The 26,366-nt window shown below is 45.2% G+C and overlaps 2 protein-coding genes across 2 annotated transcripts in view; one reads left to right on the top strand and one right to left on the bottom strand.

The window, feature by feature from the left end:
* Window positions 1–274: 274 nt before the first annotated feature.
* On the bottom strand, window positions 275–736 carry LOC101021244 (mitochondrial import inner membrane translocase subunit Tim8 B). Its single transcript, XM_017952025.3, has one exon. The coding sequence runs from the start codon at window positions 688–690 to the stop codon at window positions 439–441; it is 252 nt and encodes an 83-aa protein (XP_017807514.2). The 5' UTR covers window positions 691–736; the 3' UTR covers window positions 275–438.
* A 17,770-nt stretch (window positions 737–18,506) lies between these two features.
* LOC116271692 (zinc finger protein 491-like) overlaps window positions 18,507–26,366 on the top strand; it is an 11,573-nt gene continuing 3,713 nt past the window's right edge. Inside the window, exon 1 of the mRNA XM_031659873.1 lies at window positions 18,507–21,175. Coding sequence (XP_031515733.1) covers window positions 21,173–21,175 — 3 coding nt within the window. The 5' untranslated portion in view covers window positions 18,507–21,172. The remainder of the gene's footprint in view (window positions 21,176–26,366) is intronic.

The following is a 26,366-nucleotide window of genomic DNA, read 5'->3' as shown; positions in this document are numbered from 1 at the left end:
AGCCTCTCAAAGTGCTGGGATTACAGGTGTGAGCCACTACGCTCAGCCTTTACCTTTTCTTAATGGGGTTGTTTTTGTTGTTGTTGAGTTGTTTTGAGTTCCTTGTGTATTCTGGATATTAGTATTTTGTTAATGTATAGTTTGCAGTTAATTTCTCCCATTCTTCAGGTTGTTTGTTCACTTTATTGATTATTTATTTTGCTGTGCAGAAGCTTTTCCATTTACTTAAGTCACATTTGTCTATTTTGTTATTGTTGCCTGTGCTTTTGAGATCTTTTTTTTTTTTTTTTTGAACATTTCATCTTTTACTTTTTAGCACCAACAGACTTGATAACAGCCTGATGCTGATCTGACAATGGGTTGACAGCCTTCCCCCACAGGCACTTAAGTCTGCTTAATAAGAAGTCCTTTGCTTCTGTCATTCTCCTGGGGGATGGCCTACTGCCCTCCTTTCTGTACAATCTGGGCAAACCGACTGGTGATGGCAAGAGTGGTGTCAATGAAGCGGTCTACACAGCTGGAGAGACAATTTTCAGTGCGAGAGTCTAGGCAATTCCCTGGCTTCTCCACACATTTATCCCAACATAACTCCATGAAGTGATGTACCTGTGCAGTAAACTGCGCCTTCTGCTGTTCGGCGGCCACCAGGCGCTGCAACTCAGCTTCATCAGCTTCACCCAGCTCCGCCATTGTTCGCCTCAGGCTCGCTTTTGAGATCTTAATCAGGCATTTTTTGCCTAGACCAATGTCCAGAAGAGAGTTCCTTAGATTTCCTTCTAGTATTTGTATAGTTTTGGGATTTACATTTAAGTACATTTTGAATTGACTTTTGTATATGGAGAGAGATCAGGATCCAGCTTCATTCTTTTCCGTATGGCAATCCAATGTTCCCAGCACCGTTTATTGAAATGGGTGTCCTTACCCCAATGCATGTTCCTGTTGACTTTGTAAAAAACCAGTTGGATGTAAATATGTGGATTTAGTTCTAGGTTCTCTATTCTGTTTCATTTATCTCTGTGTACGTTTTTATGCCAGTACCATGCTGATTTGATTGCAATAACCTTGTAGTATAACTTGAAGTTAGGTAATGTGTTGTTGTCAGAGGCATTCAAACCAGAGGGACTCCATTCTGAAGGCTAGGAAATTTAGGCTGGGAATTGCTGGTCCTCATTCCCAGAAAGTTAGGCATACCTAGCCTCTAGATGTTTACGGTTAAGGGAACAAATTAATAATGTTTATTAAACAGACCCGGACTTGGTAGTGTCCAGATATCCCAATATCTGGAGAACAAAGGCATTTCTAATTTTGCTTTAAAGATAATAATATCTGCCGGGCGCGGTGGCTCAAGCCTGTAATCCCAGCACTTTGGGAGGCCGAGACGGGCGGATCACGAGGTCAGCAGATCGAGACCATCCTGGCTAACACGGTGAAACCCCGTCTCTACTACAAAATACAAAAAAACTAGCCGGGCGAGGTGGCGGGCGCCTGTAGTCCCAGCTACTCGGGAGGCTGAGGCAGGAGAATGGCGGGAACCCGGGAGGCGGAGCTTGCAGTGAGCTGCGATCCAGCCACTGCACTCCAGCCTGGGCTACAGAGCTAGACTCCGTCTCAAAAAAAAAAAAAAAGATAATAATATCGATTCTTGCAAAATATAGTAATTAAGAAAATTAATCTTTTATTATGAACCCTTGTAGCACAGCACATCTCCCCATATATACAAGCATTGTACCTAGGGTGGATACGTTCCTTCTCTTACTTACAGAAACGTCCACCTCTTTCTATGGAGTTGCTGTTTTTTCACCACTTTACTTTCTTAATAACCTTGCTTTGACTTTCCACTGCAGACACGCCTTGAACTCTTTCTTGCAGGAAATTAAAAAACCCTCTCTTGGGGTCTGGATTGGGACCCCTGTCCTATAACATTGCCTCCAACTTTGTTCTTTTTGTTTAGGATTGCTTTGGTTATTCGGGCTCTTTTTTGGTTCAGTATGAATTTTAGGATTGTTTTTCCTAATTATGTGAAAACTAACATTGGTATTTTGATAAGGATTGCATTGACTCTGTAGATTGCTTTGGGAAGTACAGTCATTTTAATGATATTAATTCTCTCTGAATAATTAATGAAATTCATTCTTCTCATATTAGTTCTTTCCATAAGCATGAAATTTTTTTCCATTTGTTTGTATCATCTACAATTCCTTAATCAGTGTTTTATAGATTTCTTTTTTGTAGAGGCCTTTCACCTCCTTGGTGCAATATATTCCTAGGTGGGGCGGGGGTGTTATTTGGTCGCTGTCGTAAGTGGTTTTGCTTTCTCGATTTGGTTCTCAGATAGATTGTTATTGGTGTGTAGAAACACTGCTGACTTTTGTACATTGACTTTGTATCCTGAAACTCCTGAATTAATTTATCTAATCTAAGAGATTTTTGGTGGAGTCTTAAGGATTTTCTAGATGTAAGATTATATATCACTGAACAGGAATAATTTTATTTCCTCTTTTCCAATTTGCATGTCTTTTATTTCTTTCTCTTGCCTGATTGCTCTGACCAGGACTTCCAGTACTAGGGTTGAATAAGAGTGGTGAAAGTAGGCATCCTTATCTTGTTCTACTTTTTATCTTTCAACTATTTCCCCATGCAGTATGATGTTGGCTGTGTGTTTATCTTGTGTAGCTTTTGTTATTTTGAGAAATGTTCATTTTACACCTAGTTTTTTGAATTTTTTTTTTTTTTTTTTTTTTTTTTTGAGGCAGATTACCATCTGTCGCCCAGGCTGGAGTGCAGTGGCGGATCTCAGCTCACTGCAAGCTCGCCTCGGGTTCACGCCATTCTCACCTCCAGCATCCCGTGTAGCTAGGACTACAGGCTGCCGGCCACAGCGCCCGGCCATTTTTGTATTTTTAGTAGAGACGGGGTTTCACCGTGTTAGCCAGGATGGTCTCGATCTCCTGACCTCGTGATCCGCCCGTCTCGGCCTCCCAAAGTGCTGGGATTACAGGCTTGAGCCACCGCGCCCGGCCAGTTTTTTGAATTTTTATCATGAAGGATGCTGAATGTTATCAAGTGTTTTCTAAATCTATTGAGATGATCATATGGTTTTTATACTTCATTCTGTTTTTGTGATGTGTTACATATATTAACTTATGTATGTTGGACCATTTTTGCATTCCTGGTATAAAACCTAGTTTATCATCTTTTTAAGTGCTGTTGGATTCAGTTTGCTAGGGTTTTGTTGAGGATTTTCACATCTGTGTTCATCAGGGATATTGGTCTGCAGTTTTGTTGTTGTGTCCTTGTCTATTTTTGGTATTAGGATGATACTGGCCTCATAGAATGACTTAGGGAGATTTCCCTCCTCTGTGATTTTTAGGAACAGTTTCAGGAGTATTAGTATAGTTCTTTTTGTATGTTTTGTAGGATTTTTTCCATGTTAATTTTTAAATTTTTATTTTTTTGCTTAGAGATGGGGTCTTGTTATGTTGGCCAGCGTGGTCTCAAACTCCTGACGTCAAGCAATCCTCCTGTCTCAGGCTCCACAGTGCTATGACTACAGGCATGAGCCACCACATCTGGCCTGTTTGGTAGGATTTAGGTATAAATCCATCTGGCCCAGGGCTTTCATTTTTGGGAAATTTTTTATGGCTGATTTAATATTGCTGCTTATTATTGGTCTATTCAGGATACCTGTTTCTTCCTGGTTCAATCTTGGAAGGTTATACGTTTCAAAAAAAAAAACCTATAGGTTGTCTAGGTTGTGAGCATATAGTTGTTCTTAGTCTCTGAAGGTATTTCTGTGGTATTGGTGTAATGTCTTCTTTTTCATTTCTGGTTTTGTTCCTTTGAATCTTCTTTTTTTCTTGGTTCATCTAGCCAGAAGTTTATTACTTTTGTTGATATTTTCAAAGAACCAACTTTTTGTTTTGTTGATCATTTGTGTGTTTTTTAGTCTTGGTTTTGTTTAATTCTGCTTTGATCTTTGTTATTTCTTTTTTTTTTTTTCCTGCTAACTTTGGATTTGTTTCATTCTTGTTTTCCTAGTTCCATGGGGGTACCATGTTAGGTTGTTAATTTGTGATCTTTCTAGTTTTTTGACATAGGCATGTAATTCTATAAACTTCCCTCTTAGCATGACTTTTCCTATATCCCAGAAGTTTTGATATGTTGTGTTGCCATTTTTGTTCGTGTCAAACACAATTTTTATTTTCTGTTTTTATTTTTTCTTTGACTCAGAGATCATTCAGGAGCACATTGTTTAATTTCCATGCATTTATATAGTTTTCAAAGTTCCTCTTGGTATTGATTTTTAGTTTTATTCAGCGATCAGAGAAGATGCTTGAAATGATTTTGACTTTAAAATTTGTCAAGACTAGTTTTGTGGCCTAGCATATGGTCTATCTTGGAGAAAGTTTCATGTACTTATGAGAAGAATGTATATTCTGAAATCGTTGGGTTCTGTAAATGTCTGTTAGCTTCATTTGGTCCAAAGTCCAACTTAAGTCCAATTTTTTTGTTGATTGTCTGTCTTGATGATATATCAAGATGTATCAGTAGGCCGGGCACGGTGGCTCATGCCTGTAATCCTAGCACTTTAGGAGGCCGAGGCGGGCGGATCACAAGGTCAGGAGATCGAGACCATCCTGGCTAACACGGTGAAACCCTGTCTCTACTAAAAATACAAAAAATTAGCCAGGCGTGGTGGAGGGTGCCTGTAATCCCAGCTACTCGGGAGGCTGAGGCAGGAGAATGACATGAACCCGGGAGATGGAGGTTGCAGTGAGCTGAGATCGCACCACTGCACCCCAGCCTGGGCGATAGAGCAAGACTCTGTCTCAAAAAAAAAAAAAAAAAAAAAGATGTATCAGTAATCCCAACACTTTGGGAGGCCAAGATGGGTGGATCACTTAAGGTCAGGAGTTCGAGCACAGCCTGGCCAACATGGTGAAATCCCATCTCTACCAAAAATACAAAAATTAGCTGGGCATGGTGGCAGGCGCCTGTAATCCCAGCTACTTGGGAGGCTGAGGCATGAGAATCACTTGAACCTGGGAGGCGGAGGTTGCAGTGCACTGAGATCTCGCCACTGCACCCTAGCCTGGGTGATAAGTGACATTCGGTCTCAAAAAACAAAACAAAATAAAACAAAAAAACAACAACAAAAAAATCAAATCCTGATTCAATTCAGAAATCATTAACTAAGCATAAAGTTATATTTAAAGCATTGGGCTGGAATTTCAGGGGCATGGAGGAGACACAGGTCTTTTAGGGAGTTTAGAATGAGAGAGGAAGAATATACATTTACAAATAATTATAATTGAAGACAACGTGCCACCAGGCATGGTCGCTCATGCCTGTAATCCCAGCACTTTGGGAGGCCGAGGCGGGCAGATCACTTGAGGTCAGAAGTTCAAGACCAGTCTGGCCAACATGGTGAAACCCCTTTCTACTAAAATACAAAAATTAGCTGGGCATGGTGTCATGCACCAGTAATCCCAGCTACTCTGGAGGCTGAGGCAGAAGAATCCCTTGAGCCTGGGAGGCAGAGTTGCAGTGAGCCGAGATTGCACCACTGCACTCCAGCCTGGGTGACAGAACGAGACTCTGTTTCAAAATAATAATAATAAAGACGGTATGTGAGGAAAGGGCAATAACAGTGCCCCAGCAAAAAGTTACAGAGATACAAAGATGAAACTAATTCTGGAGATAGTTGACTGGAAAAAGTGAGGTAAGAAAGGCTTCAAGGGCCGGGCGCGGTGGCTCAAGCCTGTGATCCCAGCACTTTGGGAGGCCGAGGCGGGCGGATCACAAGGTCAGGAGATCGAGACCATCCTGGCTAACACCGTGAAACCCCGTCTCTACTAAAAAAATACAAAAAAGTAGCTGGGCGTGGTGGCGGGTGCCTGTAGTCCCAGCTACTTGGGAGGCTGAGGCAGGAGAATGGTGTGAACCCGGGGGGCGGAGCTTGCAGTGAGCCGAGATTGCGCCACTGCACTGCAGCCTGGGGCACAGAGCAAGACTCCGTCTCAAAAGAAAAAAAAAAGAAAGGCTTCAAGAAGGAGAATAAATTTTTTGTTAGATTGAAGGCAGAGTTGAATTTGAGAGTTGAATGCTTGAGTAGCAAGGAAGGGCATTCTACCGAAGAGAATAGGAACAAAATGAAAATGTAGAGACTGAAAAATGTAGGGTTAAGTTGGAGAAAAGGCTGTAAGGAGATATTAATAGAGTGAGAAGTGAAGAATAAGTCTAAAGAAACCCAGGTTTGGTCAAGTCATACAGGATCTTGGATGCTGGCCTATGTAGGTAATGAGAGCCATGAAACATCTTTCAGCGAGAAGTAAAATAATCAGAATTGTAACTTTAAAAGTCTTTGGGTCAGGCATAGTGCCTCACATCTACAACCCCAGCCCTTTGGGAGGCCAAGATGGGAGGATTGCTTGAGTCTAGGAGTTTAAGACCAACCTGGGCAACATAGTGAGACCTGGCCTCTACAAAAAATAAATAATTAGCCAGTCTTGGTGGCATGTGGCTGTAGTCCCAGCTACTCAGGAGGCTGAGGTGGGAGGATTGCTGGAGTCCAGAAGGTGAAAGCTGCAGTGAGCCATGATTATGCCATTGCACTTAGCCTGTCTTAAAAAAAAACAAAAAAAAGTATTCATCGGGTTTCTTTGTTACCTCCTCTTATAGAACCAAATTCTTTTCTTTCAGAGCATTCAGTTTATAATCATACATTCATTGGTTGCCTTTCCCACTAGACTACAAATCCCAACAGAACAGCAACCGTGACTGGCCTGACACATAAGTGTTCAATAAATATTAGCTAAGAATAAATAAAAATTATAATAATGTAGCAGCAGTATATATGATAGCATGGAATACAGAAAGTAGCATGAACTATGAGGTTATTGCACCATATGGAAGATGATGACCTGAACTACATCATAAAAAACGAGGCTTAGGCCGGGCATGGTGGTTCATGCCTGTAATCCCAGCACTTTGGGAGGCCGAGGTAGGCAGATTGCCTGAGCTCAAGAGTTCAAGACCACTGTAGGCAACATGGTGAAACCCCGTCTCTGCTGAAATACAAAAAAAATTAGCCAGGCACTGTGGTGCCTGCCTGTAGTCCCAGCTACTTGGGAGGCTGAGGCATGAGAATCACTTGAGCCCTGGAAGTGGGCACTGAGTGGAGATCACACCACTGCACTCCAGCTTGGGCTACAGAGTGAAACTCCTTCTTAAAAAAAACGAAAAACAAAAACAAACAAACAAACAAAACGGTGCTTAAATGTCAAGATATACAATTTAGTGAATGACTACATGAGGTGGTAAGGAAGAAAGAAGAATAAAATATGAGTCCAGAGTTTTGAGCCCACAGCAACTAAAGAAGAGTAATTCTTAGGAGAGAAAAAGGTAGGAAGGCTTCAGAAATTATGGAAGTACATTTTAATGCAGATGTCAGGCCAGGTGCAGTGGCTCAAGCCTGTAATCCCAGCACTTTGGGAGGCCAAGGCAGGTGGATCACGAGGTCAGGAGTTCGAGATCAGCCTGGCCAACATGGGTGAAACCCCATCTCTACTAAAAATGCAAAAAGTTAGCTGGGTGTGGTGGCACGCAACTGTAGTCCCAGCTACTGGGGAGGCTGAGACAGAAGAATCGCTTGAACCAGGGAGGCAGAGGTTGCAGTGAGCCAAGATTGCGCCACTGCACTCAAGCCTGGCAACAGAGCAAGACTCTGTCAAAAAAAGATTTTAAAAAAAAAGCAGATATCAAATATAAAAAAATTCCAGGCCAGGCATAGAGGCTCATGCCTATAATTCCAGCACTTTGGGAGGCTGAGATGGGAGGATCACTTGAGGCCAGGAGATCAAGGTTACAGTGAGCTGTGATCATACCACCGCACTCTAGCTTGGACAACAAAGTGAGACCTTGTCTCTAAAAGAAAGAAAGAAAATAACTTCACTTCCGTGTATACTTTTTGGAGTCATATACCTCATAATCTTCACAATTCCATTCCTGTTCTTGTACTTCCATTTCTGATAGCCGTCTTTAGGATTTTGCTCTAGGAGCATCAGTTCCAGAAAAAAAAAAACAAAACAAAAAAAACTAAATCCTGGGATTCACTGAAAATTTCAGCATCTGTAACTGAAGTTTATAAGGTATATTCTTGAATATCCACTTAGGCTCACATGAATGAAAGTTCATCCCAACCAGACTCAAACTGCCTAGGAATGTTGCTAGGACTATTGCTGGTAACATACCAAAAGCCCATTGGCTGTACTTTTTTGTAAGTAGTGTAAGATACAATAAATCTTTCTGAGTTTCTCTTCATAGAGTTTAGCCTGTTAACTTCCTTATCCTTTGTTCTCAAACTCAACTTTCTTGTTCTTCCTTGCCCCTAGTTACCATAAACAGCCTACTCCCTTCCCATCAGCTCTAATCAATAACTCACATCTGTTCCCTTGGTTACCTGTACCCATTATTCCCCTGAAACTGCGTGTCTCACACGCTCCACCTCTGTACCTCACATCCCCCTCCCCTTCTATATTTAGGAAAATATGTACAAGTAGCCAATTGGGTCAGCTCAGATTGTGCAGTCCTACTCCCAGCCCATGTGGGAGTAACACAGAGGCAGGGACTGCGTTAAGGATAAAACCCCCCTGGTCTCCTTTATTTTCTGTACACTTGTGATCTTAATTGACGCGAGTGACACCATAATAATAAGGCAAAAATAAATTGCCTTGCTGAGAGGGTTAAACTTTTGCCTGCATGCTGGTTTTACTTTGCAGCACCGAGTATTTATTCCTGGAGCATTTTATATCCAACAGTAGGATAGAAGACACATTGCTGCCTTCCTCTACAAATACTGAACTACAGTCTAAGAAACTATAGGCACCAGAATGCAATGCAGCACCAGCATGCATGTCTAATTGCAGGATCTGAATTTCATTCTGTGGTTTGGTTTCCAAAGATTTCACAACACCTACTATGGCCAAGTTCCAATCCATTTCCCTATACTCCACTTGACACTGTCTCACTACTATCTCACTACCTGCAAAAACAACTGTTTTTAATAGAAACCTTTCAAAAATCTGACATTCTGGTGGAGCACTTCCCAAAATAAGCTTTAGATTGGCCGGGCTTGGTGGCTCACGCCTATAATCCCAGCACTTTGGGAGGCCGAGGCGGGCGGATCACGAGGTCAGGAGATCGAGACCATCCTGGCTAACACAGTGAAACCCCGTCTCTACTAAAAATATGAAAAAATTAGCCGGGTGTAGTGGCAGGCTCCTGTAGTCCCAGCTACTCAGGAGGCTGAGGCAGGAGAATGGTGTGAACCCGGGAGGCGGAGCTTGCAGTGAGTGGAGATCGCGCCACTGCACTCCAGCCTGGGCGACAGAGCGAGACTCTGTCTCAAAAAAAAAAAAAACTTTGGATTACCTGAAAATTAGTAATGTGTGACAATTGACTGGGAAGAAAAGCAAAGCACTCCCAGGATTTTTTTTTTTTTTTTTTAAGAAATGGGGTATTGCTCTGTTGCCCAGGTTGAAGCACAGTGGCGAGATCATAGGTCACTGAAGCCTTGAACTCCTGGGCTCAAGATCTTCCCACCTCAGCCTCCCAAGTAGCTGGGACTACAGGTTCAGGACACCATGCACTGTTAAGTTTTAAATTTTTATTAGAGAGGAGGTCTGGCTATGTTGCCCAGGATGATGAACTCATGGGCTCAAGCAATCCTCACACTTCAACCTCCAAAAGTGTTGGGATTATAGGCGTGAGCCACCGCACCCTGCCTGGAAGTCTTTTAATTCACTTCAATTATCTTAGAATTTTCCTTCTCCACTTTATACATAAACACAGTGGAAATGAGGGTGTTTGTCTCAGGTAACCGATCAAGGAGGTGAGTAACCTGCAAGGAGCAGCAGAGCCTAAGGCCAGTGAATCCCCGCTGAGGCCAGTCTGGAGCCTGCAGAGGGAGGTAAAGGGAGCTCCCCTGGGTGTTTCCTGGGCAGCCTGCCCTCCTCTGCGGGTGGCCTCCAGCTGCCCAGAACAATCGCAGAAGGAATGTGGATCCTGAGAAGCTACAGAGCCCTGGAAAGCAGGAGACTCACATGCACATGCACTTTGTGTAGGGGGTTGAGGGGGAGGTTCTGTCCTTTCTGGGGTTGTACCTAGAGCCTAGGGATGTTTTGTGGGGGCAGTGTTTGCTTTTTACATGCAAAGTGTCCCGGCGGCAGACTGTTATTTGTACATACAATCTGTGAAGGTCAGGTTCAGTAAGACTTGTCTGACATTGAAATGAGACCACCACTTCCCCTGCTGTCTTTCCCAGCTTCTCCTCTACCTTCTCTTTCCTAGTTTATAAGACAGGAAGAAAAGGAGAAAGCAGGCCGGGCGCGGTGGCTCAAGCCTGTAATCCCAGCACTTTGGGAGGCCGAGACGGGCGGATCACGAGGTCAGGAGATCGAGACCATCCTGGCTAACATGGTGAAACCCCGTCTCTACTAAAAATACAAAAAAACTAGCCGGGCGTGGTGGCGGGCGCCTGTAGTCCCAGCTACTCGGAGGCTGAGGCAGGAGAATGGCCTGAACCTGGGAGGCGGAGCTTGCAGTGAGCCGAGATCGTGCCACTGCACTCCAGCCTGGGTGACACAGCGCGAGACTCCGTCTCAAAAAAAAAAAAAAAAAAAAAGACTTGTCTGACATTGAAATGAGACCACCACTTCCCCTGCTGTCTTTCCCAGCTTCTCCTCTACCTTCTCTTTCCTAGTTTATAAGACAGGAAGAAAAGGAGAAAGCAAAAAGTTGAAAAGAAACAGAAGTGAAATAAATAGACGACCTTGGTGCCACCACCCGGCCCTGGTGGTTAAAATAATAACAATAATAATAATAATATTAACCCTTGACCAAAACTACTTGTGTTATCTGTAAATTCCAGACATTGTATGAGAAAGCACTGTAAAACTTTCTGTTCTGTAAGCTGATGCATGTAGCCCCCAGTCACATTCCTCACGCTTGCTTGATCTATTATGACCTTTTCATGTAGACCCTTTAGAATTGTAAGCCCTTAAAAGGGCTAGGAATTTCTTTTTTGGGGAGCACGGCTCTTAAGATGTGAGTCTACTGATGCTCCTGGCTGATTAAAAACCTCTTCCTTCTTTAATCCTGTGTCTGAGGAGTTTTGTCTGCGGCTTGTCCTGCTACATTTCTTGGTTCCTTGACCAGGAAGTGAAGTGATTAACAGACGGTCGAGGCAGCCCCTTAGGTGGCTTAGGCCTGCCCTGTGGAGCATCCCTCCAGCCAGCTTGAGCGACACGGATCCTGGGAGCACTCCCTGATAGGCAGTTGCCCCGGTGGAACGCCTCATCAGAGCAGTGCACAGCAGGCCCCCGCGGAGGATCAACGCAGTGGCTGAAAACCGGGAAGGAACTGGCACTTTAAGTCCAGACATTTGAAACTTGGTAGGACTGATCTTTGGAACTTGCCCACTCCATTTCAGTGGAAGCGTGGCCTGATCACCCACGGCGTGCCTGTACCGCCACTTTGGTTTTTGTTTTTGACTTAACTTGAATTGCTTGATACTTTGGTTTTGGTTTTGACCTTGCTTAAATTTCTGAATACTCTGATTTTGGTTTTGATTCTGGTTTGGTGTAAACTGAAAAAGTGTGTGTGTGCCCTTTTTACCCCTTCTTTGTTCTGTGGTGTGCGTGTGGTGTGAGCATGGTGTTTTGTCTCGAGGAAACATAGGTCAGACACAAAATAAGCCCACTCCACTAGGAACTATGTTAAAAAATTTTAAGAAGAGATTTAATGGAGACTATGGGGTTACTATGACACCAGGGAAACTTAGAACTTTGTGTGAAATAGATTGGCCAGCATTAGAAGTAGGTTGGCCATCAGAAGGAAGTCTGGACAGGTCCCTTGTTTCTAAGGTATAGCACAAGGTAACTGGTAAGTCAGATCACTCAGACCAGTTCCCATACATAGACACTTGGTTACAGCTGGTGTTAGACGCCCCCCTCAACAGTGACTAGGAGGGCAGGCAGCAGCAGTGCTAGTAGCAAAGGGACAGATAGCCAAGGAAGGATCCCATTCCACCAGCCAAGGGAAATCAACTCCTGAAGTTCTGTTCAACCCGACATCAGAAGACCCATTGCAGGAGACGGCACCAGTGATCCCAGTGGTGCCCTCCCCTTACCAGGGAGACAGGCTCCCCACTCTTGAGCCCACAGTGCTTGTGCATCTGCAAGACAAGCATATCCCTAGGCCACCGGGAGTAGACAAAAGAGGAGGTGAAGCCTCGGGAGAAACCCCTCCCTTGGCAGCTTGTTTAGGACCTAAAACTGGGATACAAATGCCCCTGAGAGAGCAGCAGTATACTGGGATAGATGAGGATGGGCACATGGTGGAGAGGTGTGTTTTTGGGTACCAGCCCTGCACCTCTGCCGACCTTCTCAACTGGAAAAACAATACCCCTTCCTATACTGAAAAGCCACAAGCTCGAATTGATTTGCTCCAAACTATTGTCCAGACCCATAACCCCACTTGGGCTGATTGCCACCAGCTGCTCATGTTCCTCTTTAACACAGATGAAAGGCGGAGAGTGCTCCAAGCAGCAACTAAGTGGCTAGAGGAACATGCACTGGCTGATTACCAAAACCCCCAAGAGTATGTAAGCACCCACTTCCCAGGAACCAACCCCCAGTGGGACCTAAATGAAAGAGAGGGTGTGCAAAGGCTAAACCGATACAGGGAAGCTCTCTTGGAAGGATTAAAGAGGGGAGCCCAGAAGGCCACAAACATTAACAAGGTCTCTGAGGTTATTCAGGGAAAAGAAGAAAGTCCAGCACAATTCTGTGAGAGACTGTGTGAGGCCTATCGTATTCCCTTTGATCCCGATAGCCCTGAAAATCAGTGCACGATTAACATGGCAGACATTAGAAGAAAACTGCAGAAACAGGCTGGGTTTGCAGGCATGAGTACCTCACAGTTATTAGAAATAGCTAACCAGGTGTTTGTAAACAGGGATGCACTAAGCCATAAGGAAAACTGCAAAGAAAATGAACGTCAGGCCCAGTGAAATGCCGACCTGTTAGCCGCAGCAACCAGAGGGGTCCCCCCAAAGAGGCAAGGGAAGAGGGGTCCCGGGAAAGAAACTCAGCCTGGCTGTCAGAGTCTGCAGCTTAACCAGTGTGCTTATTGTAAAGAAATAGGACATTGGAAGGACAAATGCCGTCAGCTAAAAAGAAAACAAGGTGACTCAGAGCAGGAGGTCCCAGACAAGGAGGAAGGGGCCCTGCTCAACCTGGCCGAAGGGTTATTGGACTGAGGGGGACCGGGCTCAAATGCCCCCAAAGAGTCTATGGCCAGGATGACAGTCAGGGTTAAAGACATTGATTTCCTTGTAGATAACGGGGCTGAACATTCGGTAGTAACCGCTCCGGTCGCCCCCTTATCCAAAAAGACTGTTGACATAATCGAAGCCACCGGGGTTTTAGCAAAGCAAGCCTTCTGCTTGCCCTGGACTTGTACTGTAGGAGGACATAAAGTGATTCATCAGTTTTTGCACATGCCTGACTGTCCCTTGCCCTTGTTGCGAAGGCACTTGCTTAGCAAGCTGAGAGCTACTATCTCTTTTACAGAGCATGGCTCTTTGCGGCTAAAGTTACCTGGGACATGAGTCATTCTGACCCTTACGGTCCCCTGAGAGGAGGAATGGAGACTTTTCTTAACTGAGCCAGGCCAAGAGATAACACCAGCTCTGGCTAAGCGGTGGCCAAGAGTGTAGGCGGAAGACAACCAACCGTCCAGGGCTGGCAGTCAAGCAAGCCCCCGTACTTATAGAAGTTAAGCCTGGGGCCCAGCCGGTTAGGCAAAAACAGTACCCGGTCCCCCAGAGAAGCTCTTAAAGGTATCCAGATCCATCTCAAATGCCTAAGAACCTTTGGAATTGCAGTTCCTTGTCAGTCTCCACGGAACACTCCCCTCCTGCCTGTCCCCAAGCCAGGGACCAAGGACTACAGGCCGGTACAGGATTTGTGCTTGGTTAATCAAGCTACAGTGACTTTACATCCAACAGTACCTAACCCGTACACATTGTTGGGGTTGCTGCCAGCTGAGGACACCTGGTTCACTTGCTTGGACCTGAAAGATGCTTTCTTTAGCATCAGATTAGCTTGTAAGAGCCAGAAGCTGTTTGCCTTTCAGTGGGAAGATCCGGAGTCAGGTGTCACTACTCAGTACACTTGGACCCGGCTTCCCCAAGGGTTCAAGAACTCCCCCACCGTCTTCGGGGAGACCCTGGCTCGAGACCTCCAGAAGTTTCCACCAGAGACCTAGGCTGCGTGTTGCTCCAGTACATTGATGACCTTCTCCTGGGACACCCCTTGGCAATCGGATGCGCCAAGGGAACGGATGCCCTACTCCAGCACCTGGAGGACTGTGGGTATAAGGTGTCCAAGAAAAAAGCTTGAGATCTGCTGACAGCAGGTACGTTACTTAGGATTTACTATCCAATAGGGGGAGCGCAGCCTGAAATCAGAAAGAAAGCAGGTCATTTGCAATCTACCAGAGCCTACGACCAGAAGGCAGGTGAAAGAATTCTTGGGAGCTGTGGGGTTTTGCAGACTGTGGATCCCAAACTTTGCAGTATTAGCCGAGTCTTTGTATGAGGTCACCAAAGGGGGGGACCGAGAACATTTTGAATGGGGATCCCAACAACAGCAAGCCTTTCATGAGTTAAAGGAAAAAACGTACGTCAGCTCCAGCCCTGAGGCTACCAGATCTGACAAAGCCTTTTACATTGTATGTGTCAAAAAAAAAAAAAAAAAAGGCAGTTGGAGTTTTAACCCAAACTGTGGGGCCCTGGCGGAGGCCTGTGGCCTACCTCTCTAAACAACTAGACGGGTTTTCTGAAGGATGGCCCCCGTGTTTGAGGGCCTTGGCAGCAACTGCCCTGCTAGTACAAGAAGCAGATAAGCTGACTCTTGGGCAAAACCTGAACATTAAGGCCCCCCATGCTGTGGTGACTTTAACGAATACTAAAGGACCTCATTGGCTAATGAATGCTAGACTCACCAAGTACCGAAGTTTGCTCTGTGAAAATCCCTGTATAACCATTGAAATTTGTAACACCCTGAACCCCGCCACCTTGCTCCCGGTATCAGAGAGCCTGTCAAGCATGACTGTGTAGAAGTGTTGGACTCAGTTTACTCTAGCAGACCTGACTTCCGGGACCAGCCTTAAGCATCAGTAGACTGGGAACTATACACGGATGACAGCAGCTTCATCAACCCCCAAGGACAGAGATGTGCAGGGTAGGCAGTGGTAACCCTGGACACTGTTGTTGGAGCCAGATTGTTGCCCCAGGGCTCTTCAGCCCAGAAAGCTGAACTCATTGCTTTAATTCAGGCCTTACAACTCAGTGAAGGTAAGACTAAACATTTACACTGACTCTCGGTGTGCCTTTTTAACCCTTCAAGTACATGAAGCATTATATATATATAAAAAGGGCCTATTGAACTCTGAGGGAAAGGACATAAAATATCAACAAGAAATCTTACAATTATTAGAAGCAGTATGGAAACCCCACAAGGTGGCAGTTATGCATTGCAGAGGACACCAGCGAGCTTCCACCTTGTTGGGTTTGAGGAATTCGTGCGCCGACTGGGAGACTCGAAGAGCAGCATCTGCCCCTTTCCAGGCGTCAGTCACAGCCCCCCTCCTCCGTCAAGCACCTGATCTTGTACCTACTTACTCTAAAGAAGAAAAGAACTTTCTCCAGGCAGAAAGAGAACAGATGATGAAGGAAGAATGGATTCGGGTACCAGATAGAAAAGTAGCTGTGCCACAGCTCCTGGGAGCTGCAGTTGTACTGGCTGTGCATGAAATCACCCATCTAGGTCAGAAGTCACTTGAAAAGTTGTTAGGCTGGTATTTCTACATTTGCATGTGTCAGCCCTTGCCAAAACGGTGACACAGCGGTGTGTTACCTGCCGACAGCATAATGCGAGGCAAGGTCCAGCCGTTCTGCCCGGCATACAAGCTTATGGAGCAGCCCCCCTTGAAGATCTCCAGGTGGACTTGACAGAGATGCCAAAGTGTGGAGGTAACAAGTATTTACTAGTTCTTGTGTGTACCTACTCTGGGTGGGTGGAGGCTTAGCCAACATGAACTGAGAAAGGTCGTGAAGTAACCCGTGTGCTTCTTCAAGGTCTTTTTTTTTTTTTTTTTTTTTTGGAGACGGAGTCTCGCTCTGTCGCCCAGGCTGGAGTGCAGTGGCCGGATCTCAGCTCACTGCAAGCTCCGCCTCCCGGGTTTATGCCATTCTCCTGCCTCAGCCTCCCGAGTAGCTGGGACTACAGGCGCCCGCCACCTCGCCCGGCTAGTTTTTTTTGTATTTTTTAGTAGAGACGGGGTTTCGCCGTGTTAGCCAGGATGGTCTCGATCTCCTGACCTCGTGATCCGCCCGTCTCGGCCTTCCAAAGTGCTGGGATTACAGGCTTGAGCCACTGCGCCCGGCCCAAGATCTTATTCCTAGATTTGGACTGCCCTTATGGATCGGCTCAGATAACCGGCCAAAGTTTGTGGCTGACTTGCTACAGAAGACGGCAACGGTATTGAGGATCACATGGACACTGAATGCCGCCTACCGGACTCAGAGTTCCGGAAAGGTGGAGCGGATGAATCGGACTATCAAAAATAGTTTAAGGAAAGTATGTCAGGAAACAGGCTTAAAATGGATACAGGCTCTCCCTATGGTATTATTTAAAATTAGATGTACCCCTGCTAAAAGAACAGGATATTCCCCTTATGAAATATTATATCATAGGCCCCCTCCCATATTGCAGGGACTTCCAGGCACTCCCCGAGAGTTAGGTGAAATTGACTTACAGTGACAGCTACAGGCTTTAGGAAAAATTACACAAACAATCTCAGCCTAGGTAAATGAGAGATGCCCTGTTAGCTTATTCTCCCCAGTTCACCCTTTCTCCCCAGATGATCGAGTGTGGATCAAGGACCGGAACGTAGCCTCTTTGTGCCCACGGTGGAAAGGACCCTAGACAGTCGTCCTGACCACTCCCACCTCTGTGAAGGTAGAGGGAATCCCAGCCTGGATCCACCACAGCTGTGTAAAACCTGCAGCGCCTGAAACCTGGGAGGCAAGACCAAACCCGGACAACCCTTGCAGAGTGACCCTGAAGAAGATGACAAGCCCTGCTCCAGTCACACCCGGAAGCTGACTGGTCCACGCACCTCCAAAGCATGAGAAAGCTCATTGTGAAATTCATTTTTCTTAAATTTTGGACTTATACAGTAAGGGCTTCAACTGACCTTACTCAAACTAAGGACTGTTCCCAGTGTATTCATCAGGTCACTGAGGCAAGATAGCAAATTAAAACAATATTTCTGATCTACAGTTATTATGAATGTATACGAATGTTAAAAGAAACTTGTTTGTATAATGGCGCTCAGTACAAGGTATGTAGCCCAGGAAATGACCAACCTGATGTGCGTTATTATCCATCTGAGCCCCCTGCAACCACCGTTTTTGAAACAAGATTAAGAACTAGCCTTTTCCTCGGTGATACAAGTAAAACAATAACTAGAACAGAAGAAAAAGGAATCCCCAAACAAGTAACTTTAAGATTTGATGCTTGTGGCCGGGCGCGGTGGCTCAAGCCTGTAATCCCAGCACTTTGGGAGGCCGAGACGGGTGGATCACGAGGTCAGGAGATCGAGACCATCCTGGCTAACACGGTGAAACCCCGTCTCTACTAAAAATACAAAAAACTAGCTGGGCGCGGTGGCGGGCGCCTGTAGTCCCAACTACTCGGGAGGCTGAGGCAGGAGAATGGCGTGAACCCGGGAGGCGGAGCTTGCAGTGAGCTGAGATCCGGCCACTGCACTCCAGCCTGGGCAGCAGAGCGAGACTCCGTCTCAAAAAAAAAAAAAAAAAAAAAGATTTGATGCTTGTGCAGCCATTAATAGTAACAAGCTAGGAACAGGATGTGGTTCTCTTAACTGGGAAAGGAGCCACAGAGTAGAAAATAAATATGTTTGTCATGAGTCAGAGGTTTGTGAAAATTGTGCCTTTTGGCCGTGTGTTATTTAGGCTACTTAGAAAAAGAACAAAAAGGACCCAGTTCATCTTCAGAAAGGGGAAGCCAACCCCTCCTGTGCTGCCGGTCACTGTAACCCACTAGAACTCATAATCACCCATCCCCTAGATCCCCGCCCACCCCTCCTGTGCTGTCGGTCACTGTAACCCACTAGAACTCATAATCACCCATCCCTAGATCCCTAGCCCCTCTGTGCTGCCGGTCACTGTAACCCACTGAGACTCATGTTGCATCCCTAAGATCCCAGCCAACCCCTCCTGTGCTGCGTTACTGTAGCCCACCCGAGACTCATAATCACCATCCCCTAGATCCCTTAACCCCTCCTGTGCTGCGGTCACTGTAACCCCACTAGAACTCATATTGCATCCCTAAGTCCCCGCTAGAAAAGGAGAACTATGAAAACTCTAGGGATCCATAAGACAGGGTTAAACCCCCAAGTTGCCATTTTAGTCCGAAGGGAGGTCTACAAGTGCTCTCCCAACCAGTGTTTCAAACCTTTTATGATGAGCTGAATCTGCCAGCCCCAGAACTTCCGAAAAAGACAAAAAATTTGTTTCTTCAATTAGCAGAAAGTGTAGCTCATTCCCTTAATGTTACTTCTTGTTATGTATGTGGGGGAACCACTACTGGAGATCGATGGCCTCAGGAAACCTGAGAGTTGGTGCCCACGGATCCAGCTCCTGATATAATTCCAGTTCAGAAGGCCTAAGCTAGCAACTTCTGGGTCCTAAAAACCTCAATTATTGGACAATACTGTATAGCTAGAGAAGGAAAAGACTTCATCATCCCTGTAAGAAACTTTAATTGTATAGGACAGAAGTTGTACAAACAGCACAACAAAGACAATTACTTAATGGGGCCTAAACCACACTGAAAAGAACCCATTTAGTAAATTTTCTAAATTAAAAACTGCCTGGGCTCATCCAGAATCTCATCAGGACTGGACGGCTCCCGCTGGACTATACTGGATATGTGGGCACAGAGCCTACATTCGGTTACCTAATAAATAGGCAAGTAGTGGTGTTATTGGCACTATTAAGTCGTCCTTTTTCTTATTACCTGTAAAAATGGGTGAGCATCTAGGTTTCTCTGTCTATGCCTCCCGAAAAAGGAGAAGCACAGTTATAGAAAACTGAAAAGATGAGTGGCCCCCTGAAAGTATCCTACAGTATTATGGGTCTGCCACATGGGCACAAGATGGCTCATAGGGATACCGAACCCCCATCTACATGCTCAATAAGATCATACGGTTGCAGGCCTTCTTAGAAATAATTACTAATGAAACTGGCAGAGCTTTGACTGTTTTAGCTTGGCAGGAAACCCAAATGAGGAATGCTATCTATCAGAATAGACTGGCCTTAGACTACTTGCTAGCAGCTAAAGGAGTCTGTGGAAAATTTAACTTAACCAATTGCTGCCTACAAATAGATGATCAAGGACAGGTGGTTGAAAACATAGTCAGGGACATGACAAAGTTGGCACGTGTGCCTATACAGGTTTGGCACGAATTTGATCCTAGGTCTTTATTTAGAAAATAGTTTCCAGCTATAAGAAGATTTAAAACCCTCATTGTAAGTGTATTGCTACTAATAGGAACTTGCTTACTGCTCCCCTGTGTATTACCCTTACTTTTTCAAATGATAAATATGTTTTGTTGCTACCTTAGTTCATAGACAACTTCAGCACACGTGTATTATATGCATCACGATCAGTCTATCTCGCAAAAAGACTCTAAAAGTAAAGAAAAAAGTGACAACTCCCACTAAAAAGTGAAAATTCTCAAAAGGGGGACATATGAAATGAGACCACCACTTCTCCTGTTGTCCCTCCCAGCTTCTCCCCTACCTCCCCTTTCTTTGTTTATAATATAGACAGGAAAAAAAGGAGAAAGCAAAAAGTTGAAAAGAAACAGAAGTAAAATAAATAGCTAGAAGACCTTGGTGCCAGCCCTGGCCCTAGTGGTTAAAATAATAATAATAATAATAATAATAATAATATTAACCCCTGACCAAAACTACTTGTGTTATCTGTAAATTCTAGACATTGTATGAGAAAGCACTGTAAAACTTTTTGTTCTGTTAGCTGATGCATGTAGCCCCCAGTCACGTTCCTCACGCTTGCTTGATCTATTATGACCCTTTCACATAGACCCCTTAGAGTTGTAAGCCCTTAAAAGGGCTAGGAATTTCTTCTTCGGGGAGCTTGGCTCTTTAAGACGTGAGTCTGCGGACGCTCCTGGCCTAATAAAAAACTCTTCCTTCTTTAATCCGGTGTCTGAGTTTTATCTGCGGCTGGTCCTGCTACAACGTGTCACCTGGAGAAAGGGTTTATGAAGGTAGTAGTTTACTTAGGTTAGAAGCTTAAACTGACCCCAGGTAAGAACTTCTGGTGAAAATGAAGTCTGGGAGGAGGAAGCGGTTCCAAGTTCGGGGTGGGGGTGGGGGGGGGGGGGGGGGACGGGGGAGTATAAGGAAGTCTTATCCCCAGTTCCCGCCGTAGAGGACAGCTGCCTCTCCCTCTTGGTGAAGTCTTGCCTGGCCTGGCCTGGGTTTCCTTCCTGCTCTGAGGTAAAGGAATGACTCCATTGAACACTGAGTCTGGAATTCCCTGCACAGATTTCTGACAGATCGAGGAAGCTAACAGTGCCCCTTCTAACAATAAGTAGCAAGTTTGGCTGAAATGCAGATATCCAATGACCAGGGCGCAGGGAGTGAGCTGCGCCTTAAGAAGGCTGTAGCTAGGACCAATCAGCCGGGCTCTTCATGGCTCCGTTACCCAGGGCTTCCCCTGTCATTCAGGGCCGGGGGGCGGAGCCTGGGACCCCATCCAATCAGGGGCCCTCGGGCGGGGCCCTGCCAACTGTCAATCCGGGGAAGGAGGAGGCGGCACTCGGGGTCTCAGTACTCCTTTGCTACGGGGGTCCGTTGCGCTCGGCATCCAGTTCTGGGTGCACCGAGAGGCCCCAGGTGCCTCCGCCACGGCTCCCGTGACGCTGTCACCTGCGCTGTGACCTGCTCCGCAGTCATAAAGAGGACGCCGGGACACTCAGAATCAGGGAAATGGTAAATGTGAACGGCCTGGCGTCCAGATACATGGAAGAGGGGCTGGATGGAACTAACAGGCCTCCGCTCTGGCGACCCTGGCGATTGGGACCCACGTCCCCCATGGCGTGGCTCGGCCCTCGGTCCCCTCGGCCGCTGGGTGGGGCTGGGCCCGCAGCTGGGACCCCGGGCGTCCTGTCCCGTCCCTGCGCGGCGACTGCGACCCCGGCCCTAGAGCCTTCTCTGGGCAGCTCCGCGCCCGCAGCCCGGCGTCTCCCAAGATTGTGCGGGGACCACGGGAGGGTCATGACGGGGAATCCCGACTCGTATGTGTCCAGCCTTTCTTCTGTTAAAAATTAAACCGAGGCTCTGTTAACAGTTAAAGAGTTCGTTGGAGCACACAGCGATTCCTGAGTGAGAAACACTTGGTCATGGCTTGTGACTGAAGAAAAGGCTTTTATAAGTTGCATGAGGAGACAAACCGGATTAAATACTTGATTAGTTACAGTGATGCTGTCGCCTTGTGTGGACCTGAAATAAAAGGATCAGATTCCAGTTTTTTAAAGTTTACTCAAGCGAGAAGCTGGGAATGGCCCATTTGGGAAAACACAGGATCCACGGAAATGGGCTCAGTGCTTCAAATTTAAAAGTTTAAGTTCTTGCTTATGTAGGCAAAAGGCCAAGAAATTTAACAGGATTACAACGTTTTTTATACAAGGCTAGTTTGTGAGGCACAACAATTTAATTAGTTACAGTTTGGTCCGCCCCGCCCCTCATAGAGCTTCGCGTTTTTTGTTTTTTTCTTTCTTTCTTTTTCTTTTTTTCTTTACAGCTGGGTAAAGCTGTGAAGAAAAGTCTTTTCTTTTATAATTTAAAAGAGTATATTTAACATTCCAGCCTAAGGCAAGGTGATACCAGCCTGGACAACATGGCGAGATCCCGACTGTACAAAAAATTTTAAAAATTAGTCGGGTATGGCCGGGCGCAGTCGCTCACGCCTGTAATCCCAGCACTTTGGGAGGCCGAGGCGGGCCGATCACGAGGTCAGGAGTTCGAGACCATCCTGGCCAGCATGGTGAAACCGCTTCTCTACTAAAATTACAAAATTTAGTTGGGTGTGGTGGCACAAGCCTGTAGTCCCGGCTACTCGGGAGGCTGAGGCAGGAGAGTTGCTTGAACGCGGAAGGCGAAGGTTGCAGTGAGCTGAGATGGTGCCACTGCAGTCCAGCCTGGCAACAGAGCGAGACTCCGTCTCAAAAAATAAATAAATAAATAAATAAATAATTAGTCAGGTATAATGGCCGTGCCCTAGTCCCAGCTAGTCTGGAGGCTGAGGCAGGAGAATTGCTTGAGCTCAGGAGATGAAGGCTACATCAATGACAGTATTGAATTTACAGCTAATGGACAAGGTGAGGGAAAGGATGGAAGTTGGGTTAGTGTCAAGAATTAGGGAAGAGATTGTCAAATGTAGGGGAAAAGGGACTTGACTGGATATCAAGTTTGGAGGAATTTTCTCTCAACTCCCTTAGAAGGGTTTTTGCTACCACAGGGCTCTGCAGGAAAAGGCCAAAGCCTAGTCAAGAGGAAGGGGGCTCTGAGGAGCCTGATTCTAGTCTAATCAAGAGGGAGTTTTTCAGACCCCTTCCTCAGCCTTGTTCTTCCCAGGTATGACAGTGAATCCCTAAATTTCTGGTTTTCTCCTCACATTCAAAAACACCAACTTCCCCTCTCCAATTGACATCCTTATCAATTATGTGTTTCCCATGCTACATTTGAAACAGCTGCCATATTTTATCATTTTCCCACAGACCAATAAATGGCACTATTTAAAAATGTTATCAACACCTTTGAAAAGAAGGAAAACCTTTTTTTTTTTTTTTTGAGACAGAGTCTCACTCTGTTGCCAGGCTGCAGTGCAGTGGCACGATCTTGGCTCACTGCAACCTCAGCCTCCTGGGTTCAAGCCATTCTCCTGCCCCAGCCTCCCAAGTAGATGGGATTACAGGCATATGCCACCATGTCCAGCTAATTTTAATATTTTTAGTAGAGACAGGGGAAGGAAAACATTTTAAAAAAATATTTAGTGCAGGCACAGTGACTCACTCCTGTAATCCCAGCACTTTGGGAGGCCCAGGTGGGAGGATTGCTTGAGCCAAGAAGCTCAAGACCAGAGTGGGCAGGGCAGCATAGCGAGACCTCATCTCTACTGAAAACAAACAAACAAAATAGCTGGGCATGGTGGCACATTCCTGTAGTCCCAGCTACTAAGGAGACTAAGGCGGGAGGATCGCCTGAGCCCCAAAGATCCGAGGCCGCAGTGAGCCACAAGGGCACTACTGCACTCCAGCCTGGGAGACAGGGTGAAACCTTGTCTCAAAAAAACGAAAACTTTAGGGCTTGGCGTGCAGGCTTACATCTGTAATCCCAGCATTTTGAAAGGCCGAAGTGGGAGGATCACTTGAGTCCAGGAGTTTTTAAGACAAGCCCAGCAACATAGAGAGACCTCATCTCTATGAAATAAATAAATAGGCCGGGCGCGGTGGCTCACGCCTCTAATCCCAGCACTTTGGGAGGCCGAGGTGGGCGGATCACGAGGTCAGGAGATCGAGACCATCCTGGCTAACACGGTGAAACCCTGTCTCTACTAAAAATACAAAAAAATTAGCCGGGTGTGGTGGCGGGCACCTGTAGTTCCAGCTACTTGGGAGGCTGAGGCAGGAGAATGGCGTGAACCCGGGAGGCAGAGCTTGCAGTGAGCCGAGATCGTGCCACTGCACTCCAGCCTGGGCGACAGAGCGAGACTCCATCTCAAAAATAAATAAATAAATAAAAATTTTTTTAAAAAAAGTTATATTTTGTTTATGAATATTTTTTATAAGAGGAAACTATTCAGTAACTACCCAAAACTACATTGGGTAAAACCCATGCCTGAGTCTTGACATTGATCATCTTTTCATGTGCTTGTTGGCCATTTGTGTATGTCTGGGAGAAATGTCCTTAAAATCTATTGCCCGGCCAGGGGCAGTGGCTCATGCCTGTAATCTCAGCACTTTGGGAGGCTGAGGTGGGTGGATCATGAGGTCAGGAGTTCGAGACCAGCCTGGCCAACATAGTGAAACCCTGTCTCTACTAAAAGTACAAAAATTAGCTGGGCGTGGTGGTGCGTGCCTATAGTCCCAGCTACTTGGGAGGCTGAGGCAGGGGAATTGCTTGAACCTGGGAGGCGGAGGTTGCAGTGAGCCGAGATCATGCGGTTGCCCTTATTTTAGTCAATTAGTTTTTTGTTTGGTACAATAGTTTTTCTAGTTAATTACAATAAGAAAAACCTTAAAAGTTTTACTAGCTCAAGCATTTTAAGTGTACCATTGAGTTAGTTTGACAATTTTATGTAACTTCTCTAAGAAGAGTCATACTGCATTTTTCTTTTTCTGACTGGTCTTTTGCAGTTAGCATAGTATCATGAAGTTTCATGCCTGTTGTAGTATGGGACAGAATGTCATTTTATAAGAATAAATAATATCCCATTGTGTATATATATAAATTTTCATTATCCATTCATCCACTGATTGGCACTTAGGTTGATCTACCTGTTGGCTGTTGTGAACAATGGATTTCAATTTATTTTATTTTTTATAGAGATCGGATCTCGCTCTGTTGCCTAGGCTGGTCTCAAACTCCTGGGCTCAATTGATCTTCCTGCCTCAGCCTCCTAAAAGTGTTGGGGTTACAGGCATCAGCCACTGTACCCAGCTGTTAATGATTTTCAAATATTTCTTGGAGATCCTACTTTCAATTCTTTTGAACTGAAAATATAATTCAACCCAAAAGTGGGTTGCTGGAACATTTGGTAATTTTGTTTTTAATTTTTGAGGTACCGCCATACTGTTTTTCATAGCTAAGCCATTTTACAATCCTTTGGACAGTGTACATAGGTTCCGGTTTGCCAGCATCCTCATCAAAGCTTTCCATTTGGCGCGTTTGATGTGTTTTTTATAGTTGAATTATGGAAGTTCTTTATATTTGCTGAATATTAAGACCATACCAAATATATGACTTACCATTATTTTCTCCAAATTGATGAGTTTTCTTTTCCCTTGTTGACAGTGTGTTCCCCTACACAAAAGTGCTTAATTTTCATAAATCACATTGCCTTTTTGTTAAGACTGCCCCCCACAGAGTTTTTACCTCTAAACCTTATCCCCATTCAGCCTTCAGCACTTCATCAATTACAATTTATGTTGTCCTACCCCAGTACTATTTCCCAAATGGTTTTGGTCATGCGTTTCTGTTTCAGTTAGTTATGACTCTCTTAATCAGTTGGGTCGGTGAGATCCCATGCAAAATTCCGCTTTTGTTTGTTTTTGCATTCGCCTGTGCTGTTTGAATCAGAATCAAATCCACTTTCCAGATACTATCAAAGGTTAAACTTTGTGAATAAACATTTTCAAGGATATGTAGTCTCAGGACTGCTATTGTGAGCTTTTTTTTCTGCACATGAATTAGTAGGACTCTGTTACGAAAGATGCTACACACCCACTGTACAAAGAGACATTAGGTGTACCCAGGAAGCACATCTTTCTCTCCGGATTCACCAAAAAGATACATTTTCCTATTCTTTTTTTTAAGATGGAGTCTCACTCTGTTGTCCAGGCTGGAGTGCAGTGGCTCGATCTTGGCTCACTGCATCCTCTGCCTCCTGGGTTCAAGTGATTCTTATGCCTCAGCCTCCCTGAGTAGCTGGGATTACAGGCGCCTGCCACCACACCCGGCTAATTTTTGTATTTTTAGTAGAGACGGGGTTTTGCCATGTTGGCCAGCCTGGTTTTGAACTCCTGACCTCAGGTGATCTGCCCGCCTTGGCCTCCCAAAGTTCTGGGATTACAGGCGTGAGCCACCATGCCTGGCCATAAATTTGTTATTTTGGAATAATTTTAGATATATAGAAAAGTTGTAAAGATAATATACAAAGTTCCCATATACCTGTCACCCATTTTCTTCTAATGTGAGCATCTTACATAACCATGGTCCATTAAAACTAAGAAATTATCATTTATATATTACTATTAATGAAACTCCAGATTTTCAACAGTGTTTCCACTAATATCCTTTTTCTTTTCTAGGACCCAATCCAGTATACCCCCACTGTATTTAGTCCTCATGTCTCCTTGATCTGTTCTGTGACAATTTCTCAGTCATTCCTTGTTTTTTAAAA

This window comes from Papio anubis, chromosome 20 (genome assembly GCF_008728515.1).
Source record: "Papio anubis isolate 15944 chromosome 20, Panubis1.0, whole genome shotgun sequence".
Lineage (NCBI taxonomy): Eukaryota > Metazoa > Chordata > Mammalia > Primates > Cercopithecidae > Papio > Papio anubis.
This window is presented reverse-complemented; position numbering and strand designations above follow the sequence as displayed.